The sequence below is a fragment of the Panthera uncia genome, chromosome A2 (genome assembly GCF_023721935.1).
Source record: "Panthera uncia isolate 11264 chromosome A2, Puncia_PCG_1.0, whole genome shotgun sequence".
In the NCBI taxonomy this organism is placed as follows: domain Eukaryota; kingdom Metazoa; phylum Chordata; class Mammalia; order Carnivora; family Felidae; genus Panthera; species Panthera uncia.
In genome coordinates this window covers 72,078,022-72,098,878 of record NC_064816.1, presented here as the reverse complement: position 1 = coordinate 72,098,878, position 20,857 = coordinate 72,078,022, and the positions used below count along the sequence as shown (strand labels likewise).

At 42.6% G+C, this 20,857-nt stretch overlaps 1 protein-coding gene across 2 annotated transcripts in view; it reads right to left on the bottom strand.

The window, feature by feature from the left end:
• Positions 1–20,857, bottom strand: part of AMPH (amphiphysin) — a 248,068-nt gene that overhangs the window by 14,452 nt on the left and 212,759 nt on the right. Inside the window, exon 17 of one of the 2 annotated variants that reach the window (XM_049642759.1) lies at positions 16,679–16,804. The exons of the other annotated variant lie outside the window; for it this stretch is intronic. Coding sequence (XP_049498716.1) covers positions 16,679–16,804 — 126 coding nt within the window. The remainder of the gene's footprint in view (positions 1–16,678; positions 16,805–20,857) is intronic. 2 annotated transcript variants of the gene reach the window in all.

Here is a 20,857-nt window from a genome sequence, read left to right as displayed (position 1 = left end):
TCCCCTGTTCATGCTCTGTCTCTCTCTGTCTCAAAAATAAATAAATGTTAAAAAAAAAATTAAAAAACAAAACAAAACAAAGAACCCTTCTTCTGACTCAAATTTATAGGTAACAGATGAAAGAAAACCAACCCACCACAGAATGCATTTGTCTACAACATAATATTGTGCTTTCGGGATGAAAAACAGTGCTAACAGCTATCCTATTTGTTACATGGCCAAGTATTACTCATATTCTTAGAAATTTACTTGCCTCCCTTATAGGAATTTGGCTCTCCACACAGTGTGCAGTGATCCAACATGTAGTCACAAACCATGACGTACCATTTCCTTCTTTTTTTTTTTCCCTACCCCATCTTGAAAGTACTGGGTTCAGAAAAGTAATGCTTATATGAATGGTAACACATTCATTTACAGCAAATTTATCTGTGAACAATTATTGAAGTGGGGATTCAGACTCTGGTGAATGACGGAACATTCCCCTAAATACAAAGTTTGTTCAAAAATTTAAGAGAACTGCATTTCTTGTTTTAAGTGAACACGTCTTTGTGTGCATGTATTGTTGCTGTTGTCAGGGGAGTGATAATCAGCACATAAATCTGCAGGGCACCTTCATTCCAATAACAATGAACAATTATTCATAGCTTTGCCATTGAAGAAATCAACGGGCTGTCTCCAGGATCCAACGGGCTGTCTCCAGGATCCTAAGGACTTCCTGGCAAAGTTTCTTCCACATCGGAAACGATATATAAAGACAGTGTGCATACAGTGAACTTTCAGACTCAAATGTAGAAAGCATGTGGTGTTACCATAATTCTGAGTTACTTACGCTTTCCATCTGCTTGAAAACTCACACCTATGGAGTGAGTATCTCCCTACTCTTCAACGGCATCAAACCAGGTGGACCGTGTATCATGCAGATGGTACACACACATGCACACATACACACAGTCACAGATCAAAAGGCAACCATTGTGTTGTTGAACAGGCTACACCTCCCAATGATTATGCACAAATCCTTCCATCCATATATGTGCCAAGCACAAACCACTAGGGATTGGATTTTACTCTCAACTGAACTGATGTATGTCCAGAAGAGAATATATTTCTGTGAAGTCTTAATGGTGCTGTCAAAAATAACTTAACTCTCTCCATTCAAAAAGAATGTTAATCAGGAGTCCCTGATTTATCTCTAGTGCTCTAAAGAGCTATCAGGTTGATCATACCAGATCTTACGACTGCAAGATATACCTGGCAGTATGTTATCACCTTGCCTTTGCTAAATAATTTAAACAGCTGTCATTGGCTGGATGTGACTGAGACCTTGATAGTGTGGCTGCTGTGATTCCAGCCACCAGCAGGTGGAGGCCAAGGGCAATGTCTGTCCCCAGCTCGGATGTTTTGCTGATCTCAAAGGAGCAAATACCCCAGTTTCCACCGGTCAGCAATTTACCTGATCTGTCACGTACACGAAAAGGGGGGGGGGGGGGGGGGGAGAATGATGGCCAACACAAATCACCAAAAGATTTAAATTAAAAATGTTAGTAAAGGCGAAGTGCCAAGGAAACAGACACTTTGACTACAGATAAATAAATAAGACATTAAAACAATTCTAAATGAACTACTTGGAAGAGGGCAGAAATGAACACGCTCCCATTCTTCTCTCGAGTCCATTAGCAATGAATTCCCATTTCTCTAGCTAAACATAACACTTAGATTTTACAAACCTTAAGACTATTTCAGAAACATAGAAAGACTGTCTGCTACCTGTCTTCCTTCCTTTCTGCCTCCAGAACTGGCTCTGAAAATCAAGAATGCCCAATCCTCCTTTTATGTCTGGAATCTGTTCCACATTTTCTGTTCTTACCAAAATATCTCCAATGCATATTTACTGACTGTAATAACAGAACAACATAAACGTACACTGGAAAACAGAACTCCATTTGCTCAGACTAGGTGTGAGCTCCAGATAATATCAGAGACAGATTGAAAAAGTGATTTTCGGTGACAGAGTTATCCCTCTTTTTGTTATTATTTTTATGGGTTCCAATTTGTTAGCTATTTGTAGATTCAGAAATGGGAAACATTTTCTGGACTCTGCTTACTTACTACTAGAGATGTTACAACTGCTAGGAAACACCACAATGATTAATGACTGCTATCTGTTGTTTGTTTGTTTTTTTAAGTGTCATCGGGGAGACCAGAGGACTGAAACTAGTGAAAATATTTCAAGCCTATGACAGTCAATGTTGTTAAATTTTTCTTGTCCCCGCAAATGTTAAGGGAAACACCATTATCTTAACTTCTGCCCCAAACGTACTATCTGTGTGGCACCTGGGGGGCTCAGTTAAGTGTCTGACTTCAGCTCAGGTCATGATCTCACAGCTCGTGGGTTCGAGCCCTGCGTCGGGCCCTGTGCTGACAGCTCAGAGCCTGGAGCCTGTTTCCGATTCTTTGTCTCCCTCTCTCTGCTCCTCCCCTGATCACATTGTCTCTCTTTCTCTCAAATAATCATTAAAGAAAACCTGTACTATCTGGTGGCCAAATAGATTTATGGTGGGAAACGGCTCATGCAAAGAGATATAAAAAAGTTCTCCCTGCCCTCGGGAACATGTTGACTGTACCCAACAGGCCCACTGAAGCAAAGGCATCCTGACTAGTGGCAATTTGCACATGCATCACAAAAACCACAAGCACCAGGAGGGGCTCTCACTTTATCACACCACGCAGATCTTACTGCTGGAGCTTCTGCCTCAACAATCTCTTTGATGGAAAGCATTTTGGTCCTGGCATTCGTGCCAAAGCCCTTCCAAACACCTGTTAGCAAAGCTTCCGGAAGTGGAATGCAATGAATTCAATGCAGCAATGGGGTGTGTCTCCCACAAAGCAGGGAAACACAACAGGATGATGGAAACCAGCCAACCCCTCCAGGAGATGGCGCCCGGAAAGCAGGTCCACAGGGACCCAGATTCCAGACAAGAGTAGTGATTGGCTGCACAATAATTTGCAATCTTGTGTAATTTATTGATTTATTTTGTTTACTCATTGTTTGTTTTCTTGGCAATGTTAGCTCTGAGCAATGGTGGAAAAGCCAGCAAGGTCTGAGGACTACCCTAGAATGAAATTCCATACGTACGTATTGGCTAGGCTATTTTAACTGAAAATAGGCATTTCTCTGATAAAAAAAATAATGGATACCATGGGTTTAAAAACAATAGAAGAAATAACATTTCACATATTGATTTTTACTCATTTTCTGTGCTTAGAGGGGCTTTATTGTCTGTTTTACAACACACAGATTATGTTTCTTAGAAAAATTGTATCAATGGTTATATAATTTGTACTTTATTTTTTTCTTTTTCTTTTTAATGATTATTTGAGAGAGAGAGAGAGAGGCAGAGAGAGAGAGGCAGAGAGAGAGAGGGAGACACAGAATCTGAAGTAGGCTCCAGGCTCTGACCCACAAGCACAGAGCCTGATGTGGGGCTCGAACTCATGACCCCTGAGATCATGACCTAAGCTGAAGTTGGACACTTCACCAGCTGAGCCACCCAGGCGCCCCTATTGTTTTTTCCTATTTAACAATTTATTTAACAGTTTTGTCATTGAACACTAGTTGCTTTCTACTTTAAATATTATACTAATACTCTGAGAAAGGTCTTTGTTTATAACCATATTTATAGCAATTGCTTAGACGACACAGGTAAATAGTTTCAATACTCAACCATAATCCCTTTATTCATTTATGATGTCTTTATTGAGTTCTGTTTTTGAATTTTTGCCCAGCACTTTATTAGGGTAACAGTCAATATGGAGAAAATAAAAAGAATCATACACGGAACATCCAAGTGCCTACTACCTGGGACTTTCAATCCACACGTTACATTTGCTTTATTCTGTCTGTCCAGGCTGACTGAGTCATCTTTCAGTCTATCACAATGTTTTCCAGGAAATTCTATGGTGACTCTGTAGCCCTTACATATTTGATAATATCTTTCTGCTGCTTCCATATGTGACCAACTATACTGTATTGGGGTTAAATAGCTACAATGTGATTTTTTTGTGTTCAAAATCTGCATGTTGGTATAATAGTTCCTGAACTTTAGTGCTGGGAAGGGCAAGTCCAAGGCCTGCCTGGTTGTTCTTTGGTAGCACATCCCCCCCACGCCCCCATCCCTGCCCATGTGAAATGCTTGCAGAACTTTCTTCCAAGCTCTGAATTTAAAACTCTGAAAGAATACATTCAGATGTTAGGCTCTCATCAATAGTGCATTTTTGTTGGTGATTTCTTGTGATCTGCACGCAGCAATTCCTTCAACTAGAAAAATGAGGAAATTTTCAGCTCAAGCCTGTTTTCTTCTGTTGTGCTGGCTGGTGCTGCATCTGCCTTTTTTTTTTTCCTTTTAATGTTTGGGGGGGGGGGCATTAGCGGGGGCGGGGCAGCAAGAAAGGGAGCCACAGAATTGGAACAGGCTCCAGGCTCTAAGCTGTCAGCACAGAGCCCGACGCGGGGCTCAAACCCACAAATGGTGAGATCATGACCTGAACCAAAGTCAGACACTCAACTGACGGAGCCACCCAGGCGCCCCAGCAACTACTCCTTTCTTTAAGGTGAACAGTTATCCGTGAATCCTTTCCTCAGTCTTTGACTCCTACATCTATTACCTTTGCTTATGATTTCCCTCTTTGTGTCAGGAGAGCTCCCCCTATCTGTCTATCTGTCCTATCACAAAACCCATTCTCTACATTATGGCTTCTGGTCTTCACCACTTCTGCAAATTTTAATTCTAATATTACATTTCCTCCCCTTAAAACTGTTTCTTACATCATCTGCCTCATAAGCAATTCCCTTTTTATCTCAATGCGGTTACCTTATCACCACCTCTCTCATTTTTTGTTTCACGTAAGGAAGGACATCTTGGATTTTGCTGACAAAAAATGTTGGTAATTTTATCTTGTTCTCTAAAGATAATTTATTTTTTTTTTAAATTTTTTTTTTTAACGTTTATTTATCTTTGAGACAGAGAGAGACAGAGCATGAACGGGGGAGGGTCAGAGAGAGAGGGAGACACAGAATCAGAAGCAGGCTCCGGGCTCTGAGCAGTCAGCACAGAGCCCGACGCGGGGCTCGAACTCCCGGACCGCGAGATCGTGACCTGAGCCGAAGTCGGACACTTAACCAACTGAGCCACCCAGGCGCCCCTCTAAAGATAATTTAAACTCTGTATCCATTAGGCAATGTTTTCCTCCTTTTGGGTTGCTCTCTCTACAGCCATTTTAAAAATGTGTTGACTTGTTTTATTATATAAAATTAGGGGAGATCTCTCTAGGCCTGATCAGTAGACACAGGACCATCTTCTTGGCTCCTTTTATTCCCCCATCTGGAGATGTCCTTTCCAGAACAGGAGCTGGGGAAGGATGCATCAAGTGTCTACACAAAAGCATCTGTCATGAATGCCTCCGTATGTGTCAAAGGACAAACTGCTATGAGAGAAGCAGCAGACCCAGAATGACCTTGATGCTTCGGAAAGATGCTCCCACCCCACGGGGGGCTGGATGCCAACTGCGTTCTGCCCAGATTGGATGAATGAAACGATCACATACTTATTCATGCCAGGCTTCGTTATCATACTTTAACGATCTGTTTAATCCTCGGTTTGTGCAAAGTCCTCTGGTCTTGGCTAATACTTTCAGAATACAGCACCACTGATACTTTGACTTTCTTTGTATACTTAAGTGTAAAGGGCATTAAAATGAAAACAAACAAACAAACAAAAAGCCCAACCCTGGTAATAGTGAAGCTGATGTAAGTTCGTGATTTTTTTTTTAATGTTTTCAGGTGTCTCATTTAATTTTCAGTTATGTGCTCCTGGGATGCATTTCATTTTCATTAAAATACTCCTGGGGTAAGTAACACAAATGGTAACTAAAGAATGTAAGAAATGTACTGTATATTGTTAATTTGGTTAAAGGACATTTTATACCAGAGTCAGAGAGTAGCCATCTTCTGGATACTTGCTCTTGGAAGAGGCACTTGGCCCAAAAGGTCACTGAATTCTAGGCTTGCCAATTTACCCCAAATGTGAAGAGTAAGAATTCTGATCCACAGGCAGACTTCTGCTTGACAGGTTCAACGTATGCACATCCCACAGCCTGTGGGGAAACTGACCTTTACTGTGATTCTAGAGTTTTCTAGGCGTTACACCCCTGGTTTTTCACATTTATTGCACATTTATGTGTCCAACATCCCAATTAGGTATCATTCCCATTTTCTACACAAGTCAACGAATACTTAGAGGTAAAGCAACTCACCCTATCAGTAAACCAGGAGCAACACAGTTTGTCTAAGTCTACATTCCGTGTTTTGTCACACCATCCCGAATCCCAGAAGACAATGCACCACTCCAGAGTTCTGTAGTCATCCTGAGATGTAGAACATCCCCATGGACTCACTGCTTCCTACTGACAACTAAGCAAGTGATGCTTGGTGAAGAATGTGAGTGTATTTTCACAAACTCTAATGCATTCACCTGTTGTCTTGGAATGCCATTCTTTATAGTGAGATTTGTAGATTATAAATAAAATCTTTATCCACATACATGCACTATTTATGGGGCACCTAAGCAAACATATCATAAAATCCCTCTTAATGGAGAGCTAATTATATGACAAAAAGATAACGAGAAATGGTTGGTTGGGTAGAATTTCCCTAACGTTAGTTTTGCCGATTGCCCTATAGATGCATTGTTTAGAAAGATATGTATGTGGTGGGAGAGAAGGTCAACCGTCTTTTGGCTTTACCCTCTGCACTACGGAGTTACAACTGAGAACACTTAGAAACTCGGCAGTTGGACATTCTTGGTTATATTCACATTAGAGACAAATAGGATCCCAAAGCTGGAAGGGCCATGGGGTTCATCTAACCCAATGTCACCATTTTACAGATGAGAAAATGGGATGGAATGCCAGCACCACTGGGAGAGAGAGCTGGAGTTCCAAGTCTTAGTTGTGATTCTTCCACTAATCAGCATGGGAGCTGGAATGAAACCCTGAGTCCCTCTAGAAAGTCAGAAAGGGAGATAAATAGCATAAAGGAAATGCTGGTCACAGGCCACCCCTGCCTTTTCCTACCCATCCCTTAAAATGGATCCAACCTGAGCCCTTGACTTGTCTGAAGATCCTAACATTTGTGTCTAAATACAGGATTTTCCTCCAAATGCATTTTAAAGAAAAGTCTAAGAGGCAACTAGCATCATTTTAGCTCCAAAGACTCCTGTACTGAGACACAGGCTGGTGGCTGGTACTCCTCTCCACACAAACTATATTGAAAACAGCTCAGGCCTTCATTTTTCTTCAGCAGGACTGCAGAGGTGAGTTCTCCCACGGACACCACCCCCAGTGGTGTTCCTTTCCAACGGGGCACCTGGTATTATTACAAACTTCATTTGATAGATCTATGCGCGTCCCTTCCTAATAAAGGAGTTTAGTGGTTTTCTTCCCCTTGACCTTCATCTCAATCATCTTTTTTCAATCTACTCTCTGAGAATTGCCTGCAGTCCCATCATCAACCGTCAGCAACCGGGTCTCAGCACAACTCAGCCACTGGGAGCAGGGTCGCCATGGCAACGTCTGTCAGACCTAGCTCCGTACTTTAAAAATTAAGATCTTCTGCAGAAATGCCAAAGTTAATGAATTTTTGGTTGGTCTGGCCTTTCAGGTCATGGCAGAGTATCCAATAATGATACGTATTCAAACAATAAAGTTTTAATTAGAGATTTACTTGCAAAGTCTATGACATACATACCTAGGACAAGTGGATTTAGCTTTCAAAGCAAAGGTGAATACGGCATACCACATGCTCTCAGAGATGGGGATGTGAGCAGGTACCAGCTTCCAAGGAGGCTGCAAAGGACACCTTCCGTGGATACTGCACGTAGTTTCAGAGGCTGTTTAAGGAAAATGCCTTTACAGCACAAGGAACAGTTGACCTTGCCTGGCCGCATGATCTATCTTTGAATGATACATAAAGCATTTGCTGCCACTGCTCAAAGTGCCTTCTTGTGAGTGGACCGACGCTTCAGTTGGCTGCCAGACACACCCAGAGACTAGACCAAAAATGGTAATCTGCAAATCACCGAAATGTCATCAAGGTCTGTTGGCAAAACTCCCAATCTTGACCTTGCCAAAAACCACATGCGCCTTTCTGGACAGCCTGGAATCCGGCCAGATGATAGACTGGAGCCTGAATCTTGGGGAAGGGTAGGCAGCTGACAGCGGCACGTGGAAGATCCAGCTGCACACCTCTGATGTTGCAGCCTTCGCATAGCTCGCGGTATTGGTTAAGTAATGCCTACTCCAGGGTGGTGGGTCAGCCCAGTTGCCTAGCAGATACCACAAGGGATTTGGAAATGCTTACTGCTTTAACGTAATAAGTTGTAGATTCTTGAGCACAGGAAGAGAACATATAGTTTAGCAGGTACAGCGCTCTTAAAGGAGAGATGGGCACACTGGCAGAGGCAGGTAAAATCACTTCCCCAAGGCCACCTCGCTGCTTAGCCATGGAACCCATTCTCCAGATTCTCAATTCAGGGGTCCTTCTGTTACAGCCTCTTTGATACTTGCTCTACATCCAAAGTGGGGGATTAGGGGCTCCTGGGTGGCTCAGTCGATTGAGCATCTGACTCTTGATTTCAGCTCAGGTCATGATCTCCGGGTCGTGGGATCAAGCCCTTTGTGGGGCTCCTCACTGAGCATGGAGCCTATTTAAGATTCTCTCTCTCTCCCTCTGCCGTTCCCCCGCTCACCTGTATTCTCTCCCTCTAAAATAAAAATTAAATAAAAAAACAAACAAACAAAGTGGGGGATTAGAATACACGTTCCTTCTGAGAAGTTCAAGGCTGAGGCTGCACAAACATTTCTGCTTTCATCTTGACCCTTCAGCTACAAACCAGGAACTTCCACGGAGTCTAAGCATTAGTGGTGGGACATGCTGGGGTGAGGATGGGGAGATTTCCACCTTGCTGAGACCCCGATGGCTTTAGTTAGATGTGCTGTGAAATCGGTCTACAAATGTACTTTTTAAGAACTTTGTAAACATTTTTTCAATTATTTTAAGTTTATTTATTTATTTTAGAGAGAGAGCATACAAGGGAGGGGCAGAGAGAGAGAGAGAGAGAGAGATAGAAAATCCGAAGCAGCCTCCGCACCACCAAACGCAGACTCTAACACGGGGCTCGAAGCCACGAACCAGGAGATCCTGGCCTGAGCCAAAATGAAGAGTCAGGTGCTTAACCAACCGAGCCACCCTGGCACCCCTACAAATGTACTTTTATAAAGCCTCCTCTTTTTAAAAATACAGTAGCTGGTGCAGTTGGGAGATGGCTATCTATGGATTAAGATGCCAGGATCTGAATTTCATGTTACCACTTTCTGGGTGTGCGAGTTTGGTTAAACCACGTATGCTCTGTGTCTCAGTTTCCTTAATCTGTAAAATGGGACAATGACACTGAGGTAAAGCCTATTTCCTGGAGCTTTGAGATAACACACATCAAATATTAGCACTCAGTGATATCTGCTGTTACTACATGGCCCCTGTTTACTTTAACCTTACTCCCTTGGTGTTATAGTCAGACTGCCTTTCGCTTCAGGCCACACAAAGTCATTCTCAAAGAAAGCATCTGAGCCACTTGAGACTTGTGGGAACAGAAGACAATTTGTCAGAGATAATTTCTCTATTCTCCCTCAAGCAGTTTTTACTGATCATACATATGGTTCCAAATCACGTCCACTCGTGAGGAGTGGTCCATGTAAAGGGCTTTTCTACCCCGGGGGAGTTGAGAAGATAGACCATCAAGAAAGGGCAAGAAGCGGATACAGAACAGTAACACACACTAGTCTGGATGTTCAGTTCCACATTATCTGTGGACTCCATAAATCTTAGCATGCTCACTCATGGAGCGAGAGGGCTGAGCCAGTGGAATGCATCTCTGAGGCTCTCATGTGTGGGGAGGGACTGGAATTGATGTGTGTGTGTGTTGGGGGGTGGTTAGTTATTACTGCCTAAGCAGAGTTGCCTTTTTAAAAATTATTTATTTATTTTTGAGAATGAGCAAGCAGGGGAGGGGCAGAGAGAGAGGGACACAGAGAACCCCAAGCAGGCTCCACACTGACAGCAGAGAGCTGGATGCGGGGCTCAAACCCACAAACCATGAGATCATGACCTGAGCCGAAACTGAGCTGGACGCTTAACTGACTGAGCCACCCAGGAGCCCTCAGAGTTGTCTTTTTTAACATTTGAGTGGGTCTGGTCTTACACAGGCTACCCAACAGTGCTGATTGGCCAGCAATGGTTTCCATGTGGGCTTGTAAATGAACCAATATACACTGAGAGAAGAGGGGAGTATTTTTTTTATCCCATTTCATTACAACCAGACATGTTTCCTACGTGACAAAAAACGTACACAAATACAGACACAAAACTTCACTCACTGTATGATTCTACTTATATGAACTATCCAGAGTAGGTACATCCGTGGAGCCAGAAAGCAGATTGGCAGTTACCAGGGGCTGGGAGAAGGGCTTGAGGACCTGCCTAATTGGTAGGAGGTTTTAATTCGGGGTGATGAGGATGTTTTAGAACTAGATAGAGGTAACAGTGGTGCAACATTACGAATGTAGTAAAGCCACTGAATTGTTCACTTTAAATTGATCCCTCTTACGTTATTTGAATTTCACCTTAATTTAGAAAAAAAAAAAAAAGCACATGTCAAGAGAAACACTTAGAAAATCACTCGGCACCCATCATCTACAAATAGCTCCTCGACAGTGGCAGAATGATCAGAAACCTGATATTCACCTCTGAGTGGAAGAACACTCAGAACGAACGATAACATTACACACCCCTCACCGAGGCCTGTTCAAGAAGGGGATTTGGAATAGTAGACCCCAGAAAGCAGTTGCTTAGCAACTGGCAGGTGGTTAATGAATACCTCATGTTAGCCTCATGCCAGAAATAGCAGTGCCCCCATTTTCCAGAGCTGGAAACTGACAAATCCAGGTCAACCAGGTCTGTGAGGTGTGAGATATGGGGAGCTGTCCTCCAGCTTGTTACCTTCCCTTTAGTGGTGGCTGACTTCATCTCTTTCCTGTGACTTGGGGCAATGGTAGAGAGAAAGATCTAGGCCCAGCCACTTTTATCAACTTTGTGTATATCTCTGGAGCTCACCTGCCTTTCTCTCCTTCTCCAACCACCTGAAGGAGGGTGTAGCTGAGGGGACAGTGTGAGTTCTCTGATTGACCCTATCTCCCTAGCAACGAAGGTAGAAAAATTCCCTATCAATGGACCTGGTCTGAAAGTCTTCTTAGTTAGACAGGGCAAGGAATTTTGATGGGACACAGCTTTAGGAACCAAGAGAAAACGTGTGCTGAGGGGGACCTATATGAGATTGAGTCCCTTAACACTTCTGACATAGGGCCAATGTTGAAAAGGGGGTTTCTATCTTCCACGTCTGTTGCCCTCTTCTTCCCCAAGTATAGATTTCACCTACTTCTGCTGATCTTGGGGGAAACCACTTTTCATTATGATGATGGCAATAACCATACCATCAAAAAATCACTGACTGAGGAACCTCTATGTGCCAGTTGCTGAGCTAGTGACTTGTGTTATTTCCAAGCCATTACAGGAAAATTTGAAGAAAATTATTGACCCATTTTGCCTTTGAGGTGATGGCAGCTCAGAGGTCACAGAGCTACTATGCTGCAGAATAAGAAAGATGGCAGCATTTTTGATCACAATAAGCAGCTTGCTTTTCCTAAATATAAAAAGTAAATTATCTGGGGGCACCTGGATGGCTCTGCTGGTTGAGCTTCTAACTCTTGACTTCAGCTCAGATCATGATCTCATGGTTGTGAGACTGAGTCCTGATGTCAGCATGGAGCCTATCCAAGATTCTCTCCTCCTGTTGCCCCTCCCCCCCACACACACATATGCTCTCGCTTTCCCCCTGTCTCTCAAGAAAAAAAATCCCAAAATTAAATTATCTGAATGGAAGCAAAGAGGAGGAAAATGACCATCTAAATATTTGTGTTTTAAGATCTCTGGCTGTAGTCTCTTTCAGGACCCCCAGATTAGAATGTCAACCAATCAAATTAATGACTCAGAATTTACTGGCACCCTGCTCTGTACTGGGTACCATGGAACAATAACAATAACAATAACAACCACAACAACAGAGACATTGTCTGGCCAGAGGGGCACTGAAAATGTAACTACTTGTTAGTGGGAATGCAGTCAAACTCAGAGAAAACAGCCACTTCTGTGATGCTTTTTTCTATAAAAAGGGATAGATAGATAGATAGATAGATAGATAGATGATAGATAGAACTTAATTTAAAGCATGTTCCAGAGTGGGCGCTTTGACTTTGTAGATAATTCTACGATGATGAAGGGCAGACAAGAAATCAAGGTACTCTGGCTTCCTGTCATCTTGTGTGTTCCTGTGACATACTGGGACCTCATGCCTGGAGGCACAGTGGAAGCCCCTGGCTCTCACGTTTACTCTGCACAAGGAGAAACCTCAAATGCTGTCTCCCATGCATGTGACCGTCACGGAAGAAACCTCGAGCACGCTGTAATCTTGACCTCCTCCACCACTAGTCTGTGTGAACTTGGATGGCAGAAACTGTGTCTATTTACTGTATCACTGTATGCCCCAGATCCAGAATAGAGCCTGACATCTAGGGAGGACTCCGATATATTTGTCAACTGAATGAAGGAAGAAACAGCCACATGCCTTCTACTGAAGCACACAGAAATCTTCCTAGCAAGATTAAGTGTTATATATATATATATATATATATATATATATATATATATTTCCCCCCCACCTTGGTGGCTTAAGTTGGTGTTGACAAGCCAACTTAAGTCTGGTGACATCTTCAAAAAAACAAAATGCAGCGAAAACAAAAGTAGCCCCCAGAATAATGGGTCAGTGTTTCGCCTTCCAGGTTTCTCCACCAATTCTAAAAACATCTTTACCTTGATCTTTCCCCCATTTCTGTTTTAGAAATCACGGTAACCCTAAATTTAATTGCAGTATATTTAAAAATAATAGGCCAAAAAAAAAAAAAAAAAGCATTGGTCCAGTTCACATCATCAGAGCAAAATACAGGAGCAGACAGAAATTTAGAAAAAATTAGAAAGTGACTTTCTAACAAGAAAATGGAACAAATGCAGGTAAAAATCTTTATCTGATTCTTAACCTAATTTTCTGATATATATCTGAAACAAATACTGATCATTTATTTTCCTAAAGATGATTTCCATCACTTATATAACATGGAAACATTTGGACAAGAAACAAGTGTTGGCTTTTAAGATGTATCCTGCAGAGGGGTGCCTGGGTGGCTCAGTCGGTTAAGCATCCGACTTCAGCTCCAGTCATGATCTCGCAGTTCTTGGGTTCAAGCCCTGTGCTGGCTCTGTGCTGATAGCTTGGAGCCTGGAACCTGCTTCGGATTCTGTGTTCCTCTCTCTCTACCCCTCCCCCACTCACTCTCTGTCTCTCGACATTAAATAAATGTTAAAAAATAAATAGATAAAAATAAAATGCATCCTACAGATATACGGGAGCAATTTAGCATTGTAGGGAAAAACTAAAAACATTAGCTAAAGGGGAATAGAACAACAAACAAAAATGTAATAATTACTTCTCTTGAAAGCCCTAGGTTTCTTTGTGAACCATGGTTAAGATTTCCTGTTTTTGAAATTGCATTTGCCTTTCTCTTTTTTTTTTTTTAACAAAACCACCACAAACTTCACCTCATATGAGATGCATTGTCAAGACTCAATATAATAACTGTGTGGTGACATTTTGGCAGCAAAAAAAAAAAAAGGACCTCAAAAGGTCATGTCAACCCAATCCTGACTGATGACAGCCATCGCCAACCTACTAATTAATTCTCAGGACACAAGGTGAATTTTTTATGTCTTTACAACTAAATATCACACATCTAGTAAGGGAGAAGAACTTTCTTTGGAAAAAATAACCCTAATACTATCTTACATGATTATGACCGGAAGCAAGAAGCTATAAATCCACATTCGAGGACAAAACTACATTCTATAGGATGGTGTTTCCCTAAGTTCAAGGGAGAACATGGAGAAGAACTGACCTGATCCAAGCATGTCAATTTATGACACAGAGACAGGAGCCACCTTTGATGAGCGTTAGTCCAAGTGAGCTGCTGTAAGCTGCCTTCTTCTGTTGCCATTTTTCAGACGGTATGAAGATGGGAAAATGAGTTACTGGAACGTTTTCTCCTCAGAGAGGGTGGCTCACAGATGGGCTGTACCTGTGGTTCCCACATAACCTCTGCGTCTTGACAGGTGCCTGAATCCTTCGTAAGACTCTCCAAATTGCCTTATATTTCACAAGGAATCCAAATTGTTTTTTATTCTCCAAAGTTCACTTACAAGCTTTAGGAGACAAGTGTTTTCAGAAAGAGGAATTCTGTCCAATATCTCCTTACCCGACATGAGGGAAGCTGGCTTTAGTGATGGCTGTACCACATGGTGTGTTAAATATTTTTTAAATCAACCTTGGTTAAAAAAGATTATAAATCTTTATGGTAGGTCTGATATAGTAGCCGCTTAGTAATGGGTAGCTATTAACATTGTTCATTGGAAAAAAACAATGAATTTGGACTCTGGTTGTTTTTGGTTTTGTTTTTGTTTTTTTGAGGGAGACAGAGAGCACAAGCAGGGGAGGGGCAGGGAGAGAATCCCAAGCAGGCTCCGTGCTGTCAATGCAGAGCCCAATGTGGGGCTTGATGACACAAACTGTGAGATGATGACCTGAGCCTGGACGCTTAACCAACTAAGCAACCCAGGCGCCCCTGAATTTGAATTCTGAAAACAAAAACTGCTTCTGTAGGTCTGTTAAAAGAAGGATAGGTGCAATTGGTACATGGCCAGGACCTGCTGAGAGGGAACCATGGACAACTGACATTCCAGCTGGTATTTAACACGTGAGCTTGTCTATTTCACACCTCCGATCTACGGCATGACATCACACAGCCTTGCTCAAAACACTGGGTGTTTTGGCATCAAGCCTTACACTGGGGCACGGAATCCATGTGTTTTCAAAGTACTGGTGAGGATGAAGTCTGTGCTGCTATTCAAAACAGAAATTTGAAGACAACTTTTTGGGACTGAAGCCATTTCTAAATCACCATCTGAACCTCATCAATATCAAACTCCCGGGTGTCACCTGTAGTCTTTTGAAAATCAATTCCCTTTCTAACAGTAGTAAAACAAAATTAACTGTGTCTTCCCCTTCCTTTGTTATTTAAATAATCTTAAAGGGAACATGGGAGGACAGTTTGAAATCTGACACCCAATGGAGGGGGGCATCTGCACTGAGTTACGAAGATCACTAGCGAATGTGGGAGAAAATCTGACACTGGAGCCCTGAGACTGAGCCTCAGTGCTCTCCAATCTGAAGTCCCTGTAAGCAGCACTTCCAACAGCGACTCAACCTAGCAGAGCACAGTTCTTTTCCCTACAGAACTTGGTCCAACTCTGTAAGTGGAAAATCCTTTTGCTTGAGTCTGTATTTCCCATCACTATCTTACCCTATTATTTATTTTCTACTCTATTAATAAACCATAGATTTGACCGATGACCTACCCTCTTCCTGGTAAAATAACAACAACAAATGATAGCAAGAAATGTAACTTTAATTTCTCCAGTTATCTAATCTAGGCAATGTTCTTCTGGGGAAGAGGGAGGCTGGTTTGCGTCTTTGTACAGATTCTGTAACGACTATAATGAATGGTAACCTGATTGAGATTCTTGGGAGACATGTTAACTGCATTTCATACATAAACTATTTTCCACTCTCCATGAGTATTCTGAATTAAATCTTCCTTGGTGTTATCGTCGCTTTCATGAGCGCTACACTATCCAATTCAACATGGTGCGTAGAGAGCTCAGCCTGGTGTGTTATGTGGCTGTGTGGAGCGGGGTAAGAGTGGGTTTCCAAGCAGACAGAGGGTCCCCGCCCTTGCACAGAATGCATCCTCAAGGTCCCTCTTTTAAGAGCCAACACCAGATGTGGTTTCGAGGAAATGGTTGTACACATAGGAATCTTTATAGATTCAAGGGTTTTTAATATGGGGTTTCCATCCGCCACTGAGACTTAACCAACCTACGAAACTAACATTGTAAGAAATCAATACGTAGACAACAAAGTTAGTATCGTTCTGTTTATCACCCGCAGGTTGGTCCCTCCCTGCAGGGCCATTGCTAGCCCATCACAGACAAGAGCACAATGGCAACAAGGCTGGTTATTTGTGAGTTCTACAACCTACCCACCATGAATGGGAGAGTCTCAGAAAAGAATTAAGACACCCTTTTTTTGAGAACCAAGCCTGAGGTTATATGACGTTTCTCACTAGATCAAAAGATCAGGTGTCTGGATATCGTCCTTTTAAAAACATAAATGAGAATGAAGTTTCACTGTCAAGGGCACAAAGGCTATTTGCACCTGGGGAGCCATGGCAGATGAGGTGATTTGGCCCAAGTGAAGCATGGATGAGAAGGGAGAAATGAGATCATGAGATGAGCAGGGCTGTGGCAGGGAAGGCAGGTGGAGGGTGGGAAGGGGGCGGCGCTCACCACTGCCCCCTCCACTGGCTCCTCAGCCCGGGTGTCCAGTCCAGAGTCCAGCCCAACAGCAGGTGTGGCAGCAGCAGGGGGCTCCTCTGCTTTCGGCTCTGTGGGTAGGGCCTGTTCAGATTCAGCCTTTGATTGTTTGTTTTAGGGTCAGAGGAAAAAGATTCAACATGTGAGTAGGTAACATCACAGGACACTGGACAATTAAGACTTTCTTCATAATCCTATGGGCAACTAGCTTCATTAAGTCTGTGCTGGAAAAAAAGCCACACATTTGGCATCAGGAGCCCTTAACCGGAAAGTCTAGAAATGAACTCTTAATTAGGTTTTTCTTTAGCATCATCAACACTGTCATTTCCCCTGAAGTCAGACAAAGACTTACCATTTTGGCTACTAGTTTTACTTACTTGCCGCTTTATGATGCCTGCAAGAGATCCTAAAATGGTACTTTCTGCCATCTGGCAGAGAGAGAGGAGATCCTAAGAGCTCCCTTAGGAGTTGGAAGGAGGTCTCGAGAAAGAGTTCAGAGGCACAGGGTTCTGGGACCTTCTGGCTCTGATATGCACTGCATTTCAAATGACCCCAAACTGAAGGGTCACTCCAATATTTAGATCAAAATGCATTCATCTGCATGACTAGGTCACCATGAAGCCACCGTCCCACTCACCTGGCTGGGAGGAGCAGACCCAGCTACCTGGCAAGTAGCCACCACAATCACAGATGCTTTGCGGCCTTGTATATTCCTGTTCAGTGTCTTGTTCCACTTTCCCCCGCTCCCCAAACAAATTCTTAGCAATCAGTCTCTTCATATAATAAGCTAATTCTGTAGGGGACCACAGGGTGGTGTGATACCAATTAGACTCTTCTAATTGTGTGGCCAAGAGTGAGGATTTTCCATCCCACGGTGACCTTGACACACAGACTTCCTCCTGATCCCAATTATATGCTGAATCAAGCCTCTGGAATCTCTTCACTCCAGACTTTGTTAGTTTCAAAATTAGCAATATTAAGTAACAACAGGCCCCTTAAGAACACCACAGCCAATGCATATCACCACGGCTACTGAAAATGTTTCCCCTTTTTCAATTCTGACTAATGTAAGCACGTTTATTTAGCTGCATGATTTCACTAAATGGATGGCCATCAGAAGGCACATTGAGGTCCTTTTCCATCAGGACATTTAAAGTGTTAAGAAAGTTGAAAAGTGTTTTCCTAGAGGAGTAAGAAGTTTCCAAAAAACACTGTGATTGGGGAAATCAGTAACTTCTGTCAAACTCTCCCTCATCAGAAGCAATGAAGAGCCAAAGCCCCTTTGACAAGTTCCATATGGAAGGGATGGGAAAGGTAGGCTGAGATTACAGGAAATGAATAACAAGTACCTTCGTGCTGGATTAACACACAAAATATTTCTCTTGCGCCCCCGCCCCCACCGCATCTTCCACCGTGACTCACTCCATGGTCACACACACAATAAAAGAGAAAGGACACTTTGGTAGACAAGTGTGCAGCGATTTGATATTTTTATGGGCTTTTATAACCTTTAAGGGGGCGATCTGACACAATTTTTAAGAAAGAATAAGATAAAATTCGCTCTAATATACTCTCAAGAGTTTTTTATGGGAAAAGAGTTCACTTTTATTGTTCCAAAAGAATTATCTTCATAATGGAGCAAGGTTTCATAGCAGTCAAGAGATACTGTAAGCTCTCAGGATATGATCTTACCATTTTGGAATCAAGGTGATTTGCTATGACAGGACGATATCAAATGACCTACACAATAGGGACAAGAAGGATAATTTGACAAAGCCCCAAGGCATCCACATGCGGGTGGTGGTCCCCTTGTGGGCTGAGTCTATAAGGAGAAAGTCTGAAGCCAGATAAGGAACCAAGAGAAGCTTCCAAATATGAGTCAAATAAATATATCATCGTACATATATATACATCTAGATAACGTAAAATGAAAAAAAACATTTGCATCAGAGTCTGGGTTTCTTGGAAGTCCAAAGAAACTCTGAAGTTTTACTCAAGGCAAGAATAAGTAAGTGCTTTCACATATGATGTGACTTGCATTTGCTTACTGAAATCGATTAATGCAACAGAAACACAGTATGAAGAGGATGTAGGATTGGTTACGTCCCCACAAGTCACAAGACCTCCCCTATATTATAATATCACTTGAGATATCACAATACAGCTGTGCAACTTAACAACTTAAATTCTAGGGGGAGAAATATAATTCACTGAGTCATTAGTAAGGATGAGACATGGTAGCATGACTGCACATCAAATCACCTACTCCTATTTAGAAATAGAAGTCACCCTTCTATCCCTTCTAAGATAATGTAAAATTGTAAATATTTTGTCAAGATGGAAGAAAAGCACAGGCAGACCGTGAACCACATGTTGCGGAAACATCTAAAATAGTCCTGGTCAGAATTATGCCCTGTTTCTACCACTTTCTTTCTGCAAGATGACTCCCTTGGCAGACTTGTGAATGGGTTGATTCAAGCCATACCCATTTACGAGCACTAGTTGCCGGGGTGGTGATCATGACACATTCAAAGGAGAAGTATACTCTAAATTTACTGGTGGCAGCAGGATGCCCCAATGGTTTAACTCTGAGACACAGAAATGGAATTCTTCCTTTAGAACAGAATGGTAAGTACAGCCTCAGTGCACATTTTCTAGCGTCCTCTGTCATGAGATGGAAGGCAGGTTGTTGCAAAGGAAGGAGATAGGTTGGGAGTGGGGTTAAGAGTCTAGTCACATTCTTGGGGCATCTGAGTGGCTCAGTCGGTTAAGCGTCCGACTCTTGGTTTTGGCTCAGGTCACGATCTGGCAATTTTGTGAATTGAAGCCCCGTGTGGTGCTCTTCACTGGGAGCACGGATCCTGCTTGGGAATTCTCTGTCTCCCTCTCTCTGCCCCTCCCCCAATCATGCGCTGGCTTTCACTCTCACTCTCAAAATAAATAAACTTAAAAAAAAAAAAAAGAGCCTAGTCACATTCCAGTATGGCACTTGCCTTAGAGTCCTGTTTCTCCAAATTTGGGAAAGCTAATTTAGTGGGAACTGTAAGGGCCATAGAGCTAACTGAGCCCTGAGCAAGGTTTGTAGATTCAAAAGAGTTTAAACTTACACTCAAGGGATGTTCTGTGGGCCGTAAGATGCAGACTGGGGAGATGTGCAGTTGACTACGAACCTCAGCCTTCACCTTGCTCAGACCAGTCAATGAACCAAATGTTGGGAAACTGTCCCGCTCCTGGGAAGATCCTATATAATCACAACTCAGTAGGAGAAGTGGGTTTGCTAGGATTTCCGAGTTCCTCACATGGCCCAGCCAACGTTAGAAGCTTCTGCAGTGCTGGCCATGACAAAGCTAAGAGTCCCAATGGAAAGAAGGTGTGAGATGTCTGCTTCAGAGAATACATATCAAAAGAAGGGAAGAGCAAGAAATGGAAGCTTCTACAGCGAGCTGTGGGCAGTACAAAGATGTTTTGAGAAACTTAAAAACCACGGGATTCTATGCCTGGACTTCTGCATCAAAGTAATAGGTGTGAGTTTAATTATGACCCACTGCCTTTCTTTTTATTCCAGTATTTCTCCATTTTTCTTGACCCGTTCACAAGCAATAATTAACAGTCTCATCTTCCAGCATTAGTATAACCCTTACTCCATCACTCAGGCTGAAAATCACCAATGAATATGACACATAAGTCCCTCTGGCTGCATTATCAGCACCTACATAATTTGCATTTTAAGTACTTAAATCTTTATTTGCAAGCCACACAGCTCCACCTCTCACCTGGTTACCCAAAAGGCAAAAAGTATGACAATCTACAGACATGGCATTCCAGACGTCCTGGCCTTTGAGAAATATCGAAGTAACCTTTAAGACAAACCTCCCATCTCTTTTGCATTGTTGGTGGGAATGCAAACTGGTGCAGCCACTCTGGAAAACAGCCACTCTGGAGGTTCCTCAAAAAATTAAAAATAGAACTACCCTACGACCCACCAATTGCACTACTAGGCATTTATCCACGGGATACAGGTGTGGTGTTTCGAAGGGACACATGCACCCCCACGTTTATAGCAGCACTATCAACAATATCCAAAGTATGGAAAGAGCCCAAATACCCATCGATGGATGAATGGATAAAGAAGATGTGGTGTGTATATATATA